Source organism: Falco cherrug, chromosome 6, assembly GCF_023634085.1.
Source record: "Falco cherrug isolate bFalChe1 chromosome 6, bFalChe1.pri, whole genome shotgun sequence".
In the NCBI taxonomy this organism is placed as follows: Eukaryota; Metazoa; Chordata; class Aves; order Falconiformes; family Falconidae; genus Falco; species Falco cherrug.
In genome coordinates this window covers 72,448,862-72,470,416 of record NC_073702.1, presented here as the reverse complement: position 1 = coordinate 72,470,416, position 21,555 = coordinate 72,448,862, and the positions used below count along the sequence as shown (strand labels likewise).

Here is a 21,555-nt window from a genome sequence, read left to right as displayed (position 1 = left end):
TTTCTTCTCTCACAGATTTACAGAGGTCATTTATGTCCACATCTATCCTTCAAACAAAAGACTAATCCTCCTCAGCACATGTTTCCACAGTTCATTTTCTTGAAGACGGGGATTATTCCAGACAAGGTCTTACCAACGCCTTGCCTGGCTGCTGCGTTATTACTTTCATCTCTAAAAAGAGTTACCCTGAAAAAACTGCTTCTCACAGCTGCATTCACCAGTGGCTTATTTACATTACAGAGCAAGACGCGAACAACTTTTCCTCCTCTGCTGTTTTCACACTGTGACCTCATGCCTTGTCACAAAGCACCCTCGGAGTATGACCTCAGACTTCCCCGAACTGCATCTCATCGCACCTCTCACTCCAGCTTCACCGGTACCAGACCCTGCTTGTGTGTAGCCTTCCAGCGGTGAGTCCCAGCCCTGCAAGGGTTCCTCAACACCCTATTTCTTTGTGTAACGTTGCAAATAAACACAATTCAGAGCAAGATTAGGTTTTCAATGGATACTTGAGAAACTCCACTAATATATATATACACAAAAAATATGTAATAACCTTGAGTCCATAACTTTGTCAAAGCTACCCAGCGTTTCTTGCCTTCGGCCACTTTCTTCTCTACCATACTTATCCCCACTCTTGCCACATTTGTGATAAGGCACAAAACCAAATGCCTTAGAGAAGCCGAGGCAGGTGAAGTTTAATGCACAAGGCTTTCTCATTCTGCACGCTCCTGGCGAGCTAGGGATGGGCACTGCTTCCAGCTCACGTAGCTGGAAGCCAACTGAGTATTGTCTGCACATGCAAAAACAGACAAGTATTCCATAGCCTCCTTTCCTATTATCAAACAGATTTAGGAGATAACAGAAGAATAATACTCCAAAGAAGATCCCATACTGAAAATACAGCGTTAAACGGAAGGATTATCTATCATCCTGGGAGGTGAGTGCCGGAAAGAATGGCATTACCATAGTGCATTTATGGAAACCCTGCAGTACCCGTGGGGAAAGAAAGGACATCTCTATAGACAAAAAAAAAGATGACACACCTTGCAGCTCCTGCAACGAATATAGGAAACTTCACCCACAGCCAAGGCAATTATCCATCGATATCATTAAAGTACTGTGTGCGCCACGTCCTGTGCTCCTATCTGACTGGCAGCAAAAGCAGAGCCTCCAGAAGTCTTCAAGTTTCTGGGTGCATTAGAGAGGCACCTTTTTAATAGCTTATTTTTTTTAAATAGCTGCTCATTCAGCCTGGCCTTTCCTATTCTGAACAGCTAGGAAGCGGTTTTAAAAATCTTTAGTGCATTAATGATTAAGGCTGAGGAACAATAAAAGACTGAGTGAGATCTTGCTGTAATGAAAGTAAGAGTCTCTCCAAGTGCAATAAATCAATATACCAGGGCGACCACAGAAAGTTACCTCTGAACACGGTACACACGCGTCCATGGTGGGACAAGGGCCAGGATTCTGGCCACCAGATCCACAAGGGTGCTGGGAGGGTAGCTCCTGTATCTTCCAGTCTTCCAGAGCTCGTACAGGCCAGTGCCACGGATCACTAGTGTCGGATAGAGCTTCATGCCATCTGGGCGAAAAGCAGGATTCTCAAAAAACTCCTGCAAAAGCGGAACACAAGTCAGGGCAAAACAAACTACATTTCCTGGGGCTTCAGCACCCCCACAAAACTAATATCAAAATTGTAAAAAACCATTTTAAGTACATTTTAAGAATTACTGGCTTACATAGAGCTGCCACTGTTTATACTTGTTGTGATGTCAGTTTTAAAACATTTTTTGAAATAAGAGTATGTTCTAGATTTAAAAAGAAGGCTGCTAAAGAAAAAAAAATCCACATGACAATGCTACGGGTCAGATCTGTACATTACTTCCCCCTTTCAGCACAAATTCAATAGATATTGCACCATTTATTGTAATAGACTCTGCCCAGAATCAGGACAATAGAAATGAGTGTACTTATCTTCAATCTCAGCAGACCGCATTCAGAGATTAATCAATGTGTCTGGGACACATCATTTGAATAGCAATGAAGAAAAACAGATTTATTCTACAATGATGTTCTGAACGATCCTGGAGAACGGGAGGACAAACTGTATCTTCTGCTAACTTCTATGACTAAATCCCAGCACAGAACTGCAAACCCAACAGCTCTAGTTTGCAGTACACAACCATCATGGGTTTTTTTTGCAGATTAAATTTCAGTAATGACAATTAAAATAAAATCACTTACAAAAAAAAAAAAAAATCAAAACCCAGGCAAGGCACCCTGAACCAAGCAACCATTGAATTGACTGAAGTGATGACATGTTCCTCATTATAACAGCACCCGGGCCAGATCTAATATGGGATTAGACCGTTGCACACTTGAAATCCATTGCTTGATCCCTCTCCAGCGTGGCAGTCTGACAGTAATAAAACAAATACCAGTTTGTTAAGCCGAGTCAATGGCAGGCTATTGTGGTCCCGCTGGTTGCTGCGCTACCTTTGGTACTCACCAGCACTTCGCTGAAGTGCTTCAACTCATTCATGTGGCCCAGATCCACGCAGACGTTTTGCTGCCTTTCCTACTGCTGCTGAGTGTTAAACCAGCTCCCGGAGTGCTCCAGCAAGTGCTGATGTCGGAATAAAGTGCCATTAGCAGCCTGCTGGGCGCAGGACCTCCCACCTGAGCAGCTCTAAGTGGCTCTGTTGGCTCACTGTGCTTCACCAACCCATACTTCAACATGATAAAAAGCAGCAAATGGTTTACCGCTAGCTTAAGCACACCAAAACGGATCTGCACGGAGTGGAATGCAAAGCAGATCCCGCACAAGGACGGGAAGAGGCGAGCAAGGGCAGGGAAGCGGCAGGACCACGTCAGCCCGGGCTGTTTCTGGCAGCCCCCCTGCCTCATCCCTGCACCCCCGTGCCACCCTACCTGCTGTGCAGCTACAGGGGAAAAACAGACCAGAGAGCTAATCCAGCGGAAAAAAGAAGGCAGTTAAAAAAAAAAAAATAAAATCTTCTCCAGGCAGACCAGCCTACCAAGCCATTTATACGCATCCTCACAAGCAGAAAGATAGGGACAACTGAGTCAGTTTAAGAGACATATTTGTCTCTGGATCTGGACCATGGATAAAGTCACAGAATCACAGAATAGTCTGAGTTGGAAGGGACCTTTAAAGGCCATCTCTCCTGCCCTGAGCAGGACCATCTTCAACTGGATCAGGTTGCTCCAAGCCCTGCCCGACCTGGCCTTGAATGATTGCAGGGATGGGGCATCTCCCACCTCTCTGGGCAGCCTGTGCCAGCGCCTCGCCACCTTCAGCACAGTTTCTTCCTTAAATCCAGTCTGTATCTCCCCTCTTTCAGTTTAAAACCATTCCCCCTTGTCCTCCTGCTACGGGCCCTACCAAAAGGTTCGTCCCCATCTTTCTCATAAGACCCCTTTAAGCACAAAGGGCTGCAATAAGGACTCCCCGTATCCTTCTCTTCTCCAAGCTGAACAACCCCAAATCCACACCGCTGCTTCAAAATTAACCATCAAATCTTGCATTCCTGGCCTGACAAAGCTTCAGCCATCACCATCCCTGCAGCACTGCTGGCTCAAGGAGCAGTAAGTCCCACATGGCCCCGTAAAGAAAAAAACAGCACAAGGGAGAGGCACTGCTTTTACATTTTCCAGAGTTGTTTTAACTCTGAGCAACTCCCTGACTTGAGTTACCTGCAGCTTTGCAAAACGGTTGTGCCAAAAGCTGCTGCTGCTGAGAGAATCCCGTCCAGGCACAGCCTGGTCGCACTCGCCTCCTCGCAGAACTGCTGAACAACTTGGTTCTCCACCCTCAGGCTCCAGCAGGGATAACTTCCTTGGTTCTCCAAGAGTCTCCAAGACACAAGACCAACAATCCCAGACAGGTAACATGCCTTGTATCCCATTAAGCTCTGCTAACTGTGAAGTAAATCGTTTACAAGGACATTGGTCAAAGGCAGACAGAGACAGGTGACACTGAACCCCAGTGTTAAGGTGCTCACTCTGGAGTGCGTGTAGACATGAAGCTGGTCTCCTCCTTTCCTCAGGACTGTTTACGCACTCCAGGAACACTCCTGTTTGTCACAAATCTCACATGGCCGCCATGCCATGAAAAAAATTACTTATCTTGCCAGCTCCGTGAAATAAAATCGTCATCACCACCTCTGAGGACAAGACATAAATGAGTTATTCAGAGGCACTTGAGGTTGGTTTGGGCTGCAGCTCCACAGACAGCAGGTGTGATGGCTCCCTGCCCTGCTTCTACTTCCAGCCACACTGTCCGGCTCCCAACCTCATGCCAACTCCAATTCCTGATGGATCCTCGACCAGGATGACTCACCTCACTAACGTGAAAGAACTCAACAGGCGTTTTGGGGAGGGTGCTTTTCTTTTGTTTCAGTGTTGGGCTGGGTTATGGAATGGTCTGTGAGACTCATGGAATGGTTTGGGTTGTGTGGGACCTTACAGACGACCCCGTCCCACCCCCCCTGCCATGGGCAGGGACCCCTCCCCCCAGCCCAGGCTGCCCCCAGCCCCGTCCAGCCTGGTCTTGAGCACTGCCAGGGATGGGGCACCCACAGCTGCTCTGGGCAGCCTGGGCCAGTGCCTCGCCGCCCTCACAGGGAAGAATTTCTTCCTCATATCTAATCGACATCTCCCCTCTAAGTTTATTGAGCACCACTGATGAATCAGAGAAGATGTCAAGTTGGAAGGCACCCACAAAAATCATCAAGCCCAACTCTCAGTAAGCAAGTAAGGTCAGGAAGAGTATCTGCCCCCATGTGACAGCAGGGAACCTTTATGTCTGCTTAATGCATCTTCTGGAAGCATGTGCACTCCCCTCTGCTCCAAGGGTTCAGTTTGACTTTAGAGGTCAATTCTGTTGCTGTTGGCTGACAGTGAAGGCAGATGTGCTCTGCCCTTGGCTGATTACTCTTATCGCTTCTAATGATGCTTCAGATGTAAGAAGGTGTGTGTGTGGGGAAATTAAAAAAAAAAATAAAAATACACTAGTTTTCAAACCAGCCAGCTCAAGCAGGTGTGTAATCCAAAATCACACAGTATATGAGGTAGCATAGGGTCAGAAAAATAATCCAGAACCCTGTTGTCCTGGAACAACCCACAAAGACAGACTTCCATCTTCTGTGGGTGGTTAGGAGTGCTCTAATGTAAAACAAAGCAACTGTGAAAGGAGGAATAAGAAAATTGTGTACGAGGCAATTATTCTGGCGAGAGGAACTCTATGGCCAAGTGGCAGTGAAGAAGAGAAAGATGTTAAGGTAAGGAAGCAATGATGCTTCCCCAATGAGCTACAGGAAGGTAAATAAATCACTCCAGCAAGGAAAAAAGGCTTCCAGTAAGGTTTTGTATTAATATTTGCAACAATACTGAACTGAATGCAAAAGCATGTATGATTCACCAGTCAGAATTATTTAAACATCCACTGATTTACATTGCAGATTAAAGGCAAAGGCATCAACACAGCACTAAGGTTAAAAACATCCAGCAGTCAAAAGCAAGGTCAAAAGTTAAGGTTCTAATCACACTGTGAATTTTACCACTTCATACACACTGCACAATTTGCGTTACTATATTAAGGTAGCTGATAAGGCTACTTCATATTTCAGTGACACTGGCATTTAAAAAAATAAATGTATTTTCCTATTTACTACTTAAACTATTTCTCCAAATATTACTCAAGTTTAGTTATTTCAAACAATATAACAAAGCAGTGTCTCCTTTTCTTTCAAACCCCTTTTTTCTAGCAGTAAACTTTAAATAGTTTCTGTAAATCCCAATATTTAAAGGCTTAACCTTTTCCATTTACGAACAGTTCTGATTAAGTCTCTCATGGAACAAAGGAAGTATAAAATGCTAACACATGCCAAGCTTTAGTAGGAGTTGTAGCCTTTTCTCGTTTTAATTAGACACCTTAAAAAGGTGTCTACGACTGATAAAAACGTACATAGCAGTTTACTGCCAAAACAAATTCAATCCCTAAACCAACATTTGTTCCGGAGACCACCATCCATAGCACCACTGGAGTCAACAGGAGGCTCTCCAACAGCTCTAGCAAGCACTCGATCAGGGCTTAAATGCAAGTCTGCTTATGCACGGTGAAGTTAGAGGTTAAAGATGACCTACAGAGGCAGGATCCTTACGCATTTCCAGTCTTTTTGAATCATTTGAGGATGCAGCACAGTGCTCTTGTGTGCATGAATATTCCAAATAGAAGCACATACAACTTCAAAGCTACTACACCGGTTTTCTTTGAACCTGAGGTTTTCTCCCCTCTAGGTGACGATTGCGAGCCAGCTAGCATTCAACATGTCTCATATAATGAAGATGGATGCTAGAGTAAAACTTTAAATTTGTGCGTAGAGAATGGCCAGGATGTGAAAGATCATTGTAATAGTTTAATTGTACTAATAAAAAAAGTCAATTCAGGTGTGAATTCAGCTGAAACTTAAATGATCTGGAGATTCATAAACATGGACCTTTTCATACCCTAAACCAACCTCTCTCACAACCTTGCCCAATTTATGTGGTATTAGTGAAAAGTTGAGTATTTTCTCCACAGTAAATAATAAAGTGAGTAACCAAAGAATCCTGGAATTGACACTTTTTTTTTGCTTCACCTGAGCTCCACTAAACATACTTTACTTGTAGGAACAGCTGCTCTGTGAATTACCAACGATGAATCTTAATAAGAAGATCTCATCAACACACATTCAGTCTACAAGGTTATACAAGTTAGCCACTAACGTGTTTTATGAGAACAGTAATTGATTTTAGTAGCATATGCCTTTGTTGTAGAAGTTCCCTGTTATTAAAGCTAATGGCATCTATAGGATCCATTCTTCCACCGCCTCATATACTCACTGCCACTATGAATAATCAGGGTCCAATGCATGAGAAATTAGTCATTTAGGTGCCAAGAAGCCACTGATTTTTCCATCAAGGCAGACGTCTCAAAGTGCACGATGGAATCTTTATGTCCAGCTCCCATTTTTGAGTCTTAACAATTGCATGACATGGTAATTGCTCTCCAAGAAAATGGACATTAGTTGAAACCCAAAATGTAACACTATGTGAACTGGAAAAAAATAAATTAATTCAGAATTATAAGAGGAGATGGAATCAGGAGACAAAGTCCTGAACTCAAATATTTCACTTTCATGTGTGTTTGCAATAACCTTTTTAAATAGAAAACCCGTTAGTCACCCATGTATCTGTTCCGAGTTGCAACAGAAAGGTCAAATGATTTGGGATTATAACGAGACCATACGGCAGTTCAGTCCCATTTTCAAGTTTGGTAAAGCACCACTCGGTCAATATTAGAAGATTATACCTTGCAGTTTTAATCTGATTCTACTGACCACTTTAAGTACAGAACAAATGAGAAACATGTTTTGAAGACACCCAAAAGCTGCAGTTCTCCAAAAAGAGAAAAATAATATTTTGTGGGGTTCCACTTCAACGTTTTACAGACCAAAGATACGGTTGCCATCTTTAATCTTCTTGCCCTCAAGATGTTCAACTGTTTGGGGAGATTATCAGTTATAGGACAAGCACAGCAATTTTTTAAAGCAATTTATAAACGTCAGGATTTGTTAAAAATAAAGGTCACCAAAACCTATTTTTTAATGACCATCCACTAGAAATCAGGTGCCACACAACCTGATTCTTGAAACGGTTCCTTTACCATAGCCCCTGTATCAAACAGATGATTAAATTCACGTCTGACTACATTAAGATGAGCGTTATCTTAACTCTCCATATTACAGCATTCCTTATCTCCATCAGCTGTATTATTTAGAACTGAATACTGGTAGCACTTGAAAGCTACTGCATTGAATGACACTTCCAACTCTACAGGGAACGAACAATCACTTAGTAGTTTAATTATATGCATTAACAGAAGCTTGTGGCTCAAAAACGTGGCTCCTTTTAACTCTAAATTTGCATTTTCCCCCTCTTTCTTGTAAATGCTAGTCTAATTAAAATGTAATGATAGGATCTGCATTCACCGATGCCGACAATGGCCTACTGACCGAAGTACAGCTGAATTGTGCTTTTGTAACTGCCTTTGGAGCAGCCAGGGAACACACACGTCGTCACGCTGCAGTTGTCACCTGGGAAGCAGGGAAATGCAGTGCCAACAGCAAGCTGAGAAGTGGTCATTTTAAAGTCACTTAACATCCATATCTTTCAATTACACGACCTTACACTTCCTATTAAGTTACCAGGACATAGGAAGATCCCACTTGTTAACTGCTCTGAATACCATCCGGCTGCAAACTCTGACTCACGATAAATGAGATGGTTTTAGATCGGGTTTAGCACTCAGTGGGAACGGTGGAAGATAATATTTCCTGGCATGCACGTTAATGAGTGCATATATGTTACATACTGTGATCATATATACACACCGCGTGCAAAATCAGCAGAGCACACATGAACACGAATGCAGTGCAGACCATTCAGCGCTGGTTAGGGAGATCAGCCCGCTTACCAAAGGGAAGCAAACCTGCTAGCATTTCACCTGCTGCAAGCTCCTTGTTCTCCTGACTGCATGCACACCTGCTTTCCAAGACACCTTCACCTGGCACTTATTTAAAAACACAGAATTAAAATACAATTGAGGCATTTGTCTAATATAACCTGGGGAATTCCCAAAGCTGCCTTGGTTTTACGTAAAGATGTAGGCTGATGTTACCACCGCTGCTGAGGTCCATCAGGTGTTACCTACCCTCAAAGAGCAACATTTTCTGTCCATTCAAGTATTCTTTGGAGGAGTGACTTGACAATGCAATTAGTAAATCCTGTTGCTATATCAGTGATGTCTGATGCAAACTCCATAGAATATGGCAACATTTTTAATTGGGCTCGTCTGAAATGGATGTTACTTTGTATATGGTGTCATGAATCTCTGTAGAATTGATTCAAAGGTGACTGTAAAGCAGAGATACATCAAGTCACTTCTGCTTAATGTCTGCACTCATGACAAAATCTCCTACAGATGTGACCACGGGGCAAAAAGTTGCTAAAGCAGATGATCCAAACTTCCATCTCTCCTGAAAGCACCTTTAAAGCATTCCACAATCAAGGGAGGAAAGACCATTTTCCAGTTAATTGTTCTAACTTTCCTGAAAAATGGTAGGTGAAAGAAAAAAATGTTTCATATTAAATTTCACATACTAATTTTGCTAGTCTTTAAATTCCTTAAGGACGATGCTCAAAATACTAGAGAATTTTATCAGCAGCACATCACTGCAGACCCTGATAGGTCTTACTGAACTATTACAATGGTGCAAATTAACAACAACAACAAAGTGTTTTTGGTTGCTACTTACAGACTGATCTATATGCTTACTTTAGGATATTCTATAATGACTCGTATGTAGACTTTGAATGCCCAAAGTGGATTTGCCTGCTAATATCCAGTGTGAAGAGCATAAAGGACCTTGTAACTCACTCCTCAAGATGCAGGAAGCTATTAAAGCCTCCTCCCGGGATTCCTCAACAGCCTCAAAACCCCCAAATCCACTAGCCAAAGGGAACTTTTCCAGAAGTGCCTTAACACAAGCGAATCCTCACAATCTTCAGCTTCAGTAAGAACACATTATCCCATTAAACCCAGGAACAAACCACTCTTGGCGTACAAAGCAACCATTACAGTACAGACAAAGTAACTGACAGGGGCATTTAGTTCACAGATGTGAAATGTCTTCAGCGAGTTATTTACCAAGACTAAGCACCTCAGCATCATAAATACCCTAATTCTCTACACAGTATAGGAAACTGCTGCTGCCAGACAAGGAGGGAACATGCCTGTCTCTCATCCCATCCCATCGTCTTTTTACCCCTGGACTCTCGGTATCTACAGGTTGCCTCCTGTCTAACACTCTGTCCGATAGCTGCTCTCTCCGAGTTTGCACAGAACGTACCGCAACAAGATCCCAGTCTGTAACCGTCCCTGACACTGCTATAATACAACTCAATAATGACACATTCAACATTTGGAAGAGGCCTTGGGCATCAGCAGCATGACCTTGGGAGCGTGGTTTTGACTCCTGAACAGAGTATCTATCTGAACACCAAGACAAATCTCTCCAGATTGTGCTCACTGCACCGAGCAGTCCCATCTGCTTAGTCTTGCAGGTGCTCCAAGTGAGTCTCCATTTATTACGCAGTTTTGGAGAAACCCATGAGAATACCTCAATTAATTTGCTGTGAAGTTTCACCTTCACTTTCACCAAGCACAGAACTCTGGTCTTAATGTTTCTGGAAGGGTCAGCTTTCCCCTAGGGCCAAGTACAGGAAATATAGCATTTTTCATTGTCTTAAGTACACAATTTTTGCACCACAAATCCGTGTAAAGCATATGTTCTACCCTAAAAGACATTGAGACCAGCAACTCTACAATGTTTTTGATAATCTAATCCTCCTTCATCAGACCCCTCCTTTCCATAAGGAGCATTAATACAACCATGTGCTCTCTCCCATCCCACTCAGCCCTGCAAAACCTTCTCTCATTTATTATCACAGCAAACCCATTATGCTTTTCCAGTATGCTTTTTTTTTTTTAAAAAAAAAGCAAAACCCCTACCCACACAAAACGAACAACTATGTCCTCAAGAATGTAATTTGGACATCATAGTTTATCCACTCCGACGACAAGCATTCAGCTGCTGCCGCTGCTTTGTGCTAAAATACATATTTTACTGAATGATGCTCTCTCTGCCTAAATGCTTGGCAAATTTGCACTCTCAATCCAAGACACATCCCTTTATTCCTGTGCTCCTTTCCATTTGGCTGTATGTTCCCAGCCATATGCTCGTTATTGACTTCAGCAGCAAGGGGCCTCAGTGAAAGAGCCCCAGCAAACAACTTCTGAATGCTGGCGTGAAAAACCACCGCTTGAAGAGCCAGAGCGACTGTATGAGCCTATGCAGCCCACAGCGGTCTGGGGACTATTAAGTGCAGAAACAATCTTTTACTTCAGGTAGAAAAAGGGTCTTAACTGTACCTTTACATTCAGCAGAAGCTTTTTCTGAATGGGAGGCTATTTGCCAGGTAGTCATTGTTATTGTCATAACTTTTACAGCTGGCATGCTGCAGGAGAACGTGCGTGTGGACAAAATACTAATTCAGAAAGACAAAGGAAGCAATGCATGACCTGCAATAAATGCATTTTTCCACACAGCCTTGCAGTTTATCACGTTACTACTAATGGTACAGCAGTATGTACAGTTTCTACACAGTACAATGCAACGTTGCAGAGACCATGTTGCTACCGAAACCCTCGTCCTTTGAATTTTCTGGTTTAAATTGTGACACCCTATCCACACCGTGCGTGGATCCCCAAATGACGCAGGAGACAAGGCACCAGTTTTACCTGTGCTACTCAACTGATTCAGCTATTCTGCTCCTGCACATTGTTACACCGAGGGCTGCAGCTTTACCTTCTATTTCTTTCCTATGTCACACATATCCTGCAAGAAGTCTCACCCTCTTTACAGGAAACGTACCCAGAGCTGCAGCGAACAGAGTGAGCAAATAAAAGTTACTTCCACACAGACACTGGAGAGGGAGAGAAGCTTTGTGCACACAATCCAACCATCTGCAGAAATGGGCAACACTGAGGCTTTATCTAGATATTTTAACCACAGAAATATGAGCGCAATTATCTGCTAAAATAGTTTCTAAAAATAGCCTGTTCCTTACTACCACAATTCTCATTAACATAAAAACTACCACGGCGGTGGTCATAGTTCATGAAACTATAATTGTTTCCAAAATGAAGAGCTTTTTAGCGCTAACATTTACTAAGACTCCAAGAAAAGCTCTGGTAACTGAAGGACAGATCATTAAATACCGTCTAATCCGTTTCTGTAAATGTGCCCGTGAAAAAAACAAGACAAATTTTCAGAGGTAATGCTGGCTACCTGCAAATAATAGTGTTTCAATGAGATGTTCAGTAGGAGTTGAAAGGAAAATTGTTTACCCCACTAAACACTTCTGAGCTATATTTAAAAACACAGATAACTGTCTTCCCAAGGGAGTGAAAAATCAATGTAGATCAGCAGTTTAACTGTCTTTTATTACAGTTATTAAAAGCTCCTGATAGAGGTGCAATATATTAGTTTCATTATGAATTTCATCTCCTTGATAAAAATGAGAGCCCTCAGGAAAACTATCTCCTTACTTACAGCTAACGATGATACAACAGTAGTTGGAAGTTTTACAACATCAAATAACACTGCAAAAGGAAAGGACACTCACATTATCCCCTGCATTACTTGACCATTATTTTCCTCTCTTGTGTTCAACACACCCAAGAGGGCTGTAGCCCTCCGCATAACTTACACTTGGATCATAGATGCATCAGGCATTTGATTAAAATTAGTCTATTTCTGGGAAATGCTTGTTTTGCAATTCCTTCAGGAAAAAAACCCAAAAGCCACAACAACAACCAAAACAGCTTGACACATGACTACAAGAAAAGGAATTTTCACCAGACTAAGACCATTCAGTGATTGCATTTTATTTAAAGAACACAAGAATGACTCTGCTGAATTGAACAGGAAAATCTCCTCAGTCTGATACTTGCCTCCAGTACTGGCCGTTAAATGGTCCTGCCTATGCTTCCACCCCCATCATTTTATTTATACGAGAGTTTAGATGGACAGAGGGAAACCACAGGAACTCACAGGTCTCCTCAGGAAAAGGAGTTTCTCAGCACCTGAAGGCCTATCTGGTGTTCTGGGAAGCATCCACCAGCTCCCACATGCCCCCAGAGCTGGAGGGTTCTGCCAGCAACTTGCTATGACACTTCCCCTGACACTTCCCACACTTGACATTTCTCATCTTCTGGCTCTCCTCCCCATTTCCTTTCCTTTTTTTTCTGCTCTCCAGATGAATTTATCTGTCTTTCAAGTTGCTTGAGGTGGGCTTACAGCCATCCCCTCCTGGAGGGCCAAGAGGAACAGCAACAGTAAAATCATATTTAGGCAAAGACCACAAAAATAAAAGGCAGGCAAATACATCATCTTCACTATTCATAAACATGTTACTAGCTTAGTGATCTTTATTCTAGAGCAGATGAAGTTTGTTGATTATACTGTTGCCACTCAGTGGCTCTGCAGAAACTGAGGAATTAGTAACAGCATCCTGGGAATCCTTTAGCCTCCTAAAGTTTTTGCTTAAACCCTAAGTTCTGCTTGGTAGCCCTGTTAGCAAATGTGATTCATGAATCCTCCCAACCATTTACCCCTAGAGTCACCTCATCTCTCTCGTGCTACAACAGCAAAGCTGAGTGTTTATCGCATTCCACAGAATGAGGTGTCTGCTCTGGTAACAATTCCATTATTCCCGCTGAGTCCTTGATTTATTCTAGCTATTATTCTAATTATTTTCTCCGACCACCTGCTACGTGAGGCACTGCGAATCGGTCTTATCTGTGATGCTTGCATTTGCCAACAGTAAGTAGCAGAGTATGTGTGTGTATGTAGATGTACACTACCTGACACTCCTGGCACAACCACATGGGTGGTGGGAGGAAGCAGAGCATACTCCCTCCCTGCAGTGTTTTCCCATATGTGGAACAGGGCTGAAAGACCTGAAGTAGAAAGGAAATCCTCTGAGGCTATAAAAAGAATCAATAATAAGGGAAGAAAAGAGGCGTGATGGGGGAAGGAGTGGAGAAGCACAACATAACTGGGACACAGGACTAGTATAACTCTTAAAAATAATTGTAATAATCTTCACGAAGGCGGCAGGCAAAAAGCCAAAGAATATATACATATAATGCAAGACACATCTAATATACTCACTCCTACTGTTGTTGATTTGTTAAAAAGTTGAGATCAATTGATTTTATTTGTTTGATTATCTTATTTTATAGAGTTATTTTATAGAATAGAAATATAGGAGGATAAAAATATATTTTGAAGAAAGTTATGATTATTTAGTAAAAGCAGTTGTGAGACCCTTTGTACATTTTGTACTAAGGCCAGAAGAATGGGTTGGAATCATTGTTGAAACTTAAGTAATAATTTAGGGTTTGAAAGGTTTCTTTGTATCTAACTGGTCTTCTGTATATAGAAAGTATATTGAGATGTCAGAATGTAGGATTAATGGGAACTGGGGAGAGTCGACTGGAACAACTTGTAGTTACCTGCCAAGAAACCGTGAACTTTAGTAAAAGGTAATTCCGGCAGGGGGAGATCGCGACCACCGACTCATATACCACCTACCCAAATCGTACCCCAGACCCATTTCTAGACCTTTCTAAGCTCTACTGCGCAGAATCGGATATGGGAGGAGAATATGTTAATGATTTATGGGAAATATTATGATTATGTATGAATACTTAATGAATATGTATGAATAAGTTTTATATATGCTATCTGATTTTGAAGCTTGGTGTGCGTTGATCGTGAGAGGACTCACTCACGCACCCAGCCGTCAATAAAGAAGTGTCTGCTTATCTACATCACATTGGTGTCGATAAGTTCTTCATTCCGAGATTTCGGTAACACTATCAATAAATAATGTTTTGAATAATTACTAATAAACTCTCCAGGAAAACAGTTGCTATACGCACACACACGACTTTGGAAACCTAGATATGCTTGCAAAAGAGTAAGTGATGGGCATCCTAGCTGCTGGACAGAGGGAGCAGGAAACACTTTGAAATCAATAGGTCATAAGGGACAGAAGCAATGTTACTCTTGAAACCATAATTACCTGTTCAATTTGAAGAAGCACCCAGTATTTTTAGTACGCAGTCAGCGCAATCAGCAAGTTATTATCTTCCCAGGAGAAGCCCCTGTATTTAATATATCAGCTGGTAATGAAGGCAAGGTGCTTAGACCTCCTTCTGAAGTCAACTTGGTTTGTTTTTGTCCTACCTTTCCCCTGTCTGAAAAGCGCGTGGCTAGGAAGGAGGTTAGTATTGCAGCAAATAGTTATTTTTGCCAAACTTATTTAGAACTACTGCAAAAAAAATAATATCTATAAGGATCCTTGATAAGCCGCAGGTGGTTTTGTCCCAAAAAGTCAAAGGTATCCTCCAAGATGATTACACTTGTTAAGAAAATACTGCATAAAAGAGCACTACTGCTGCTCACGAACAGCTTGCAAGAACACAACAGATGCTCTCCACTTGGTTCCTTTCCTCACTCTCACATTATTTTTATGTAGTAGAAGTGTCTAAATATTTACCAGCATGGACTAACATTTATACAGTGCAACATATAAATAAGTTGCTTTAATAACTCAAAACCATGATATAAAATATTAACCCAAAACCATGACATAACATTTTAAGGTAGGAAATAGAGAAGGTACTATCTAGCTGAATGCCTGGGAAAGAAGGAATTACTGTCTGCTGAACACTTCCATAATGTTCACCAGTGCAGGGCTCTGGGGAAGGGAAAACCAAAACAAAAGAAAAGGAGGGTTGTCTTAACAGCCTTTTCTCTATTTTTAAAAGATCCTTTGTCTTAAATAGCAAATGATAAAGCATTTCAGATAAGATGAGAAAGGCAGAGAAGGTAAGAAGAAGAGGATAGCAGTCTCTTGTTTACCACTCCATCCTGAAACATGTCACAGTGATCCACAACCTCTCCACTCACTCCCTGCAGCTCCACTTTCTCAGACACACAGTGATCACTTTGCTGGGCATCAGCGCTGCAGCTGCCTCTTTCACGTGTCTTTGTGTGCGTGCTGTCTGGTCTCAGATCACAGTGGGGACCCCACGCACCTCTCTAACACAGGCATTTTTGATTCCTTCTTCAATCCTTTCCCATACTTTCTTCTCTCTAAAACAACATAGGTTTAATTCTTCTCCACATCGATGTGATCCTACCACCTCTTCCCCACCAGTCCGCCTCCCCAGCTCCCATTTTTCTTCCTCACTCCGCAGCATTCACATTACTTCTTGAGGGCTTCATCCTCCACACTGATTACTCATCCTCCAGCTCCTCATTTGTATGTTCCCTGGCATCAAATCTTAATTTGATCTGCGAGTCCTGCTTCAAATTTCTGAACTCATTAACAGGGCTGCCACTTGAGTTGGTCTTCACCCCATCACCCTCTCTCTGTATTCTTGAATTCCCATTCCTAAACTATCACCTGGTTTTCTTATGCCCCCGCTTAGCATTTCTCTTTTCTGGTCCTCCAACCAGCCTTCCTGCCAATTCCAGCCCTTCAGCAAAAAAATTCTGATCTTTTCTAAACTGAAAAATTTCTAAATTCTCTTTGGACCTTATTCTCATCTACTCGCACTTTTCCCACCCTTCCCCAGCACAAATTCCCTCCTGCCGTGCCCCAGAGCTGGCCCACCATTGACACCAGTTTTCCCAGCTGCTAAAGCCAAAAGACTTCTCTGGCAGAAACAATCTAAACCAGTTCCTTCTCTGCTCTGTTGTCTCCTCTTGCTTTTCTACACCCAACTATTTTCCCAGCTATATTTTAATCCCCCCCTTCTCCAGATCCCAGCCTTTTCACCACATTCTTGTCCCCTTTTTCTGAAAATTGCCTTCTGCCTCTTCTACTTCTGCGAAAATTGTCATTAGTAAGTGGACAAAACACAGCAGGGCATGACCCTTCCCCTAACAACCAGGGCAGCCTGCTGGCTTGTGGAAACTGGAGGCACCTCAGCATCACTTGAAGCTATACTTTTTAAACAGACTCCCCAAATCTCCTGCAATGAAAGAGGAGCAACTCCAGGTCTGACAGTGGAAAAACCTTACCATTTATTATGAATAGGCAGCACAAAATGAAACTCACAAAATACTATAGAAGCTTGTAATTCTGCCTTAAAGAATTCCTCTCTCCTCAGTTTTACATCTTGCAAAAACCTGAGAGTCTCCTCTTTGCCAGGTCTTACCCAAGCTTAGCTCTTTAAATCTGTTTGTCAGTATTGTTGTTCCTCTACCACAGACTCTTTCCAGCCTAACACTATTTCATTAATCACAGAGTGGTTTGGGTAGGAAGAGACCTTAAAGACCACCCAGTCCCCCCCACCACCACCACAGGCAGGGCCCCCTGCCCCCAGCCCAGGCTGCCCCCAGCCCCGTCCAGCCTGGCCTTGAGCCCTGCCAGGGATGGGGCACCCACAGCTGCTCTGGGCAGCCTGGGCCAGCGCCTTGCCACCCTCACAGGGAAGAATTTCTGCCTCATCTCTCATCTCCATCTCCCCTCTCTCATGTAAAGCCATTCCCCCGTGTCCCATCGCCACCTGCCCTTGCCCAAAGCCCCTCCCCAGCTTTCTTGCCGGCCCCTTTAGGCACTGGCAGGTGCTCTAAGGTCTCCCCGCAGCCTTCTCCTCCCCAGGCTGAGCCACCCCAGCTCTCCCAGCCTGTCCCCACAGCAGGGCTGCTCCAGCCCCTGAGCATCTCCCTGGCCTCCTCTGGCCCCGCTCCAGCAGCTCCGTGTCTCTCCTGTGCTGGGGACCCCAGAGCCGGACGCAGCGCTGCAGGGGGGTCTCACCAGAGCAGAGCAGAGGGGCAGAGCCCCCTCCCCTGACCTGCTGGCCGCGCTGCTCTGCCTGCAGCCCAAGGAATGGCTGGCTGGCTGGGCTGAGCACACAGTGCTGGGTCATGCTGAGCTTCTTGTCCACCAGCACACCCAAGTCCTTCTCCTCAGGGCTGCTCTCAGCCCATTCTCTGCCCAGCCTGTATGCATGCTTGGGATTGCTTATGGCAAGCCCGTAAAGGACGCAGAACTACAGCTGCAACTTCATGAGATACTGAGTAAGGGACTCAGGTTTTGCTGTACCCTGTATTACAAGTAGTTCTATGAAAACACAGGCAATATGACATCCAACCTCTACCTCCTTCAGCATTGTATGAAAATAATCCAGGAGCAACAGAGTCTGGGGCAGGAATTTTGAGTTAACTTTCAGCTCTCTCACTGTCTTTACCTCTGGTTTTGTGCACATCACTTTCCCCAGCCTCTTACTCTGCCACATGAACATAACATTTGCTAAGTCCTATGGAGTTATGTTCATGAAAAGCTCAAGGAATTCTGCACAAAACCCCTTAGAAAAAGTATGCATGGCAGCTTTCAGAATTTCTTTCTGTACTGTACAGCTGCATTTTCGATTGGTTCCTTCTAGATGTGCCTGTTTGCAGCACACCACAATAAACCATTGCTTTCTGCCCGTACTTCTAATCAATATATTCCACAGCACTGATAGCTTTTTAGTGCCGGAAAGCACCTAGTCTGACCTCGCACAGAAACATACCTGGGATTCCTGTGTCATGACTGCAATTTCTGCACCATTTTAAATGGATGCCTAATTTTTGCTAGAAAAAAAAAAATCTATCATGCTACCAGATGAAGTGGTTAATTCCCTACACTGTTTACCATTTGCTCTTTATTCCTCATTTCATTTTCTCTAGAAATAATTTTATATTTTCTTCTACATTATCAATAAAGATACTGAATAGAACTAAGCCAAGAACAGAGATGCTATATAATACACCTAGACACTCTACTTTGCAATTAACTACCTTCGAGATGGTACGCTTTTAACTTTGAATCATGTACAAGTCTAAATCCAAGGAAAGAAATCCACCTTGGAGAAAAGTAAGAGTCCTAGTTAATATCAGAAGAGCTATATTCCACAGAGACTCGAGTGACTCAGTCTTTCATGAGGCAAGGATATAATTTTCTGGATGAAGTAGTTCAACAAATCTTTCTCGCCCTCCACCTTCAAAAAAGAATTTTAGATTATTTGTCCTTAAGAAACAGTTCTGGCCTGGATTGTAACTAATAGCTGAGCTAAGAAAGAGAAGCAGCATTAGACGAAAAAGCTGGAACACACTAGAAACTCCTGGTTATTTTAAGCCATACTCACAATAAACTGGTCCATGTCCCTTTCCAGCCCCATGTTCGGTAGATCAGGCATCATGTGCGCCACCACTTTAAACCCAGCATCCTTGGCTAAGTGAAAAGACTCGCACACAGCCTTCACAGTGTGACCTCTGGGAAGAGAGAAAAGAGATTGAGGATCACACAGGTGAAGATGTATTTTGATGCTTAATTGAGATTATTCTCTAGGAAGTGCGAAGCGTTGAGTTTGGAACACGGTTGCCAAGACAGCAAACTACGCTAGGGGCTGAAAGTAGTCCAGTTTGCTACTTCTACAGCAAATGAACCACACCAAGGCTACTGCTACACAAATCACAGTCAAAAAACTTTAGAAAGCTGCTGATATTCAATTTTTAAAGCAATGATACTAGTTGATACGCAGCACAAGCTAGGGCACGCTGCACTGAAGACTCTATAATCAAAATGAAGCATAACCAGAAACAAAAGCAACAGAAGAGGAAAAGGAGAAGGATGGGGGCCAAGTAAAACCAGCTAGCTAACAAAATCTTCCTGCAACATACTTGTCAAACTCTCAAGTGCTCTTTTTAGAGAAACACAAACTCTTCTCAACTTCTGAGAGGTGCTAAACCTCTGAAACATAGGCTGCATTAGGACTCTTGAAGGATTTCATGTTATTCTCCATCGACATCAAACCAAACTAAACTTGTGGTTGCTCTGCAGGACCTCGGAAAGACTGGGAGCCTAAACAATGGCAGAAACAAAGGTTGAATCTCACGTAAATAAACCACCTCAAAGAAATTCCTCTCCCCTTCCACCTCCATGGCTCAGGAGCCAACTTCTGCCTCCACAACAGCAACCACTCTCGCTACAAACAGCTACTAGGAGGTCCTCATCACACATGACCAGTCTTCCCACAAAGTCCTTGCTTTTGCTCTTCCCCAGCTGGGAGAGCTCTTCTTCTACTGGCCAACATTTCTGGACATTTCTATCCCCTCAGCATCTTCTACCTTCCCTCTCCAATCCCCATTTTCTTCCCATTGCACTTTCACACCAGTTCACCCTATCTTTTGGAATTCCTTGCCAATGGATTAGCTCAGCAGGTGACTTTTATCCTCCAGAGTCCTTTGGATACAAAATTAACACCATCTGGGCACCTTTACAGATGCACACCTTCTGCCGAGACCTAATGTTAACCAAACCGAACAGCTACTTCCCTTGTTTTAAGGACCTCTTTCCTCTCTGCTGGAATATTTTGCCTCCATTAAATCCCTACATGTACTTTTATGACTATAATTTCCCCCCTCCCCCCCCCCCGAAGTATTACGGTGTTTTTCTGAGACTGTTCAAGGACAGTATTACTCAAGACCTTGAGTAGCCTGAGGGGAGTAAGTGGAGACTTGCTTCATAAATAAAAATTATTTTCTTATTAGAAGTGGAATTTGAGCTGCATCAATAACTTGATTATTTGATGCCTAGATCTGTTCTTGAATATTTTTCTGCCTCACAGCCACCAAAAGCACTCAAAAACCTCACTAATGACTTATGGAACATAATAGAAAGTAATTTCCAAACAGTTAGCCTAATTGGTTGTAATCTGACATTTTGCTACAAGCAAAATATTAAAAGTTTAACGCCAAAACACATCCCCCACAAAGTAGAAGAACAGAAGCAAAATGAGGTCATTTGAAAAGGAAGAGAAACTTGAATCACCCTTCTCTAAAAGTATATTCTAGTTCATTGTTCTAAGAAGTTGGAGGGAGGCATTTGAGCGAACAGCCTGCACCCTCCCTGCTTTGAGACAGCCTGCAGCAAAGTCTTTTAGGAATTCTGCAAGCAGCTTTGAAAAGTGCCTTTAAAAATATAAATCCATACAGGATTACTTCTGACTGAAATCAAGTCAGTAATACACTGCTTCCTTTTTTTTCCGATTCACCAGCAGGAAAGCAAGGGTTCATTAGCAAATGTACAAGCCAAAAGTGACATACAGCTTTGAATGATTTATGGTACCAGCTCCAATGTGACAGACAAAACTGGAGGAAAATTGAAGACGACTGAAGCGATAGCTAAGTGAGGGTTTAAAGTTCCACCTCAGGATAGGACACCTTTAAAAGATTTGAGGTGAAAAAAAGGTTTTGAAAGGTGAAGAGAAATTTGTTAATGTTAAATTTACCATTTCTGTCACAATTAACTGTAAATGAATACATCTAGCCTAAGAGTGAGATCCAGCTACATTCCTTTGTATGGATCTTTTCCTTTGGAAAGCTCTGACATCTAGAGGAGGAACATACCACCTATAAATATTAGCTCTTGACTCTTGGACTACTCAATAAATGGCTCCTCCTGTCTACTGAGATGTGGAACCTGACCATTTCACAGCAGTGACATCCTGCGCTTCCATGCGCCAGCAATACTACAGCTAAACCCATAGAAGGAAACTAATTTTGGATTCTTTAAGTCTCTTAAAAGAAAATGTCCAACATTTTCAGTTTTGGATTACTGCCTTTAAGGTAGGTGTTAACAAAGAAGTGCTTTGCCTATTGAACCATAATCTGTCATTATGTACAATTATGGTTACTAAGCATCTTTGGTAGGTGACTGGAATATGCAATAAGATCAAAGGCAAGTTGAACGAGTGTCGGAAGTGGAAAAAACAGGAGAAAAATCACTTTCAAAATCTCC

The 21,555-nt window shown here is 42.8% G+C and overlaps 1 protein-coding gene across 2 annotated transcripts in view; it reads right to left on the bottom strand.

Moving 5' to 3' along the window:
* The window catches only part of ELP3 (elongator acetyltransferase complex subunit 3), a 94,173-nt gene that overhangs the window by 39,035 nt on the left and 33,583 nt on the right, over positions 1-21,555 (bottom strand). For both annotated transcript variants that reach the window (XM_055713516.1, XM_055713517.1), the window contains exons 9-10: positions 18,902-19,028; positions 1,423-1,616 (exon numbers count right to left, since the gene is read on the bottom strand). In XM_055713516.1, the coding sequence (XP_055569491.1) occupies positions 1,423-1,616; positions 18,902-19,028 (321 nt within the window). The remainder of the gene's footprint in view (positions 1-1,422; positions 1,617-18,901; positions 19,029-21,555) is intronic.